The following is a 1,957-nucleotide window of genomic DNA, read 5'->3' on the forward strand; positions in this document are numbered from 1 at the left end:
TTCGTTACATAGTGTTTGTTTATGGGAGGTCCAATCTGCTCGCAAGTGGGAGTGGGTCGAGTCAATGGAACAAAGGACTATTGTTATGAAGATAATCTAGAGGTATTGTGAGGGATGTCAGACAGCCCGCTGACTGTTACGTCAATCAAACATCAGTGTAGTGAAACCACTTAGTACAGACAATGCAGAAAACGAGCACACTGGCATCCTATTGAATGAAGCAAGTGCAATGTGATTGTTCGTGTTGGGAGGTAACCGTGGTCAATCAATTAGTCCATTTCCATACATCACGTCAACTGGGGGGAGTGTATAACGCCAACTTGTCGTTATGTTCTGTTTGCATCACTATGAATGCCCATAGTATCACGATCTTTTACAAAACGTAAGTGACAGAGATTAGAAATGAAAGATGTGTGGGACACACATTTATGCGAACGACACTTTCCAATCTCAAGTAAGCTATAAAACAGAACTTGCATTAAATTCCATCACATACTAGCCGCCAAGCTACATCTCGGATTCTGAGATATCACTCTTATTGGTTCCTACACTCCACTTCATCCGCAACACAGAAAAATGTTCGAAAACATCGAAGATATGGGAGATCTGATAACGTCGGATTTTTGTTTGAAGAAGAACAGTTTGCCAGTGTCGGAGTTTAATCATGTGGTGACAGAGGAAAAAGATACAGAAGATCTTTTCGACAATTCAGAAAATATTGCCAGGGTGTTGTTGTCATTGGATAGGAGTAAAAGTAAGCCACACTCGTCAGAAGTTTTCACTAGCAGCAGTAGAAAACAGACCAATTCAGATAGTAACCAGAGCAGCAAACCTACCCATTCTTACATTGCTCTTATTTCTATGGCGATACTGAGCACTTCAGAGAGAAAGATGCTGCTCTCGGAGATCTACAAATACATAATGAACAACTTTCCGTACTATCGAAACAAGGAAAAGAGTTGGAGAAACAGCGTTCGTCACAATTTATCTCTGAACGAATGTTTTATTAAGAATGGTCGAAGTTACAACGGGAAAGGGAACTACTGGTCTATCCACGCAGCATGTGAGGAGGACTTCGCAAAGGGAGATTTTCGTCGTCGCAGAGCTAGACGCAGAGTTCGCAAATGCCACCGGGACGAAGAGCTTGTTGCGATGCGGACATCGTATGGATATAGCGGTTACCTATCAATGTCGGCACCAGACCCATACTATAGTATATCGGCCCCGTGCAACGCATTCGTACCAATGTCGTATCCATCACCGTCCATGCTGCCAAGGGGACTCTTCAATGTTGACAGCTTCTTGCAACGAAACGACGCATTCCCTCACCCGTTATACGCACCATTTACGACGCGCACTGCAAGCATTTCAGCACCAAGTAATACTGGTTTGACGTCATCCCAAACTGATTTATTTGGTTCGAACTCACAATTACCTTCTTGGCAAGATACGCTTTCCAGATTGCCAACCAATGTGATCGGTTAACTGCACTGTTAATGACTGTTCATCTATTCATTCAAATTGTTATTTACAAGATTTGTCTTTATTTGCACAGCTACGGCGATGCATGCATTGTGTGTGATTATGTCCCAAGAATTGCAATATTTGAGAGTGTTTTAACTTGTTTTTTTTGTAAATTTGAGTGTATTTTCAGTTTAAATGCATGGAGTAACGGCCAAACCGTTGTACAATTATTTACAGTCGTTACATTGAATCATTCATATTCTACCCGCTCTACTTCATCAGTTTAATTTGTGTGCTTTTATTATTTATATGAAATATAATCAATTGATATTTGTGAATTTCTAAAACTACGCGTGATATGACCTGCCACCAACATTCTGTTTGATTTGTTTATTACTACCCTTCCAGGTCTACTTTATATAAATGATATGTAGTAATTGTTTCCGTAAATTATATAATATGTATTAAAATAAATTGATTATTAATTATAAAA

At 39.8% G+C, this 1,957-nt stretch overlaps 1 protein-coding gene across 1 annotated transcript; it reads left to right on the plus strand.

Moving 5' to 3' along the window:
• Positions 1 to 482: 482 nt before the first annotated feature.
• Positions 483 to 1,957, plus strand: LOC100313609 (forkhead box Q2-like transcription factor). The gene is given in 1 exon segment (NM_001168074.1): positions 483 to 1,957. A coding segment is annotated over 1 exon segment (909 nt). The 5' UTR covers positions 483 to 576; the 3' UTR covers positions 1,486 to 1,957.

Source organism: Saccoglossus kowalevskii, chromosome 13, assembly GCF_978046115.1.
Source record: "Saccoglossus kowalevskii chromosome 13, keSacKowa6.1, whole genome shotgun sequence".
Classification (NCBI taxonomy): Eukaryota; Metazoa; Hemichordata; class Enteropneusta; family Harrimaniidae; genus Saccoglossus; species Saccoglossus kowalevskii.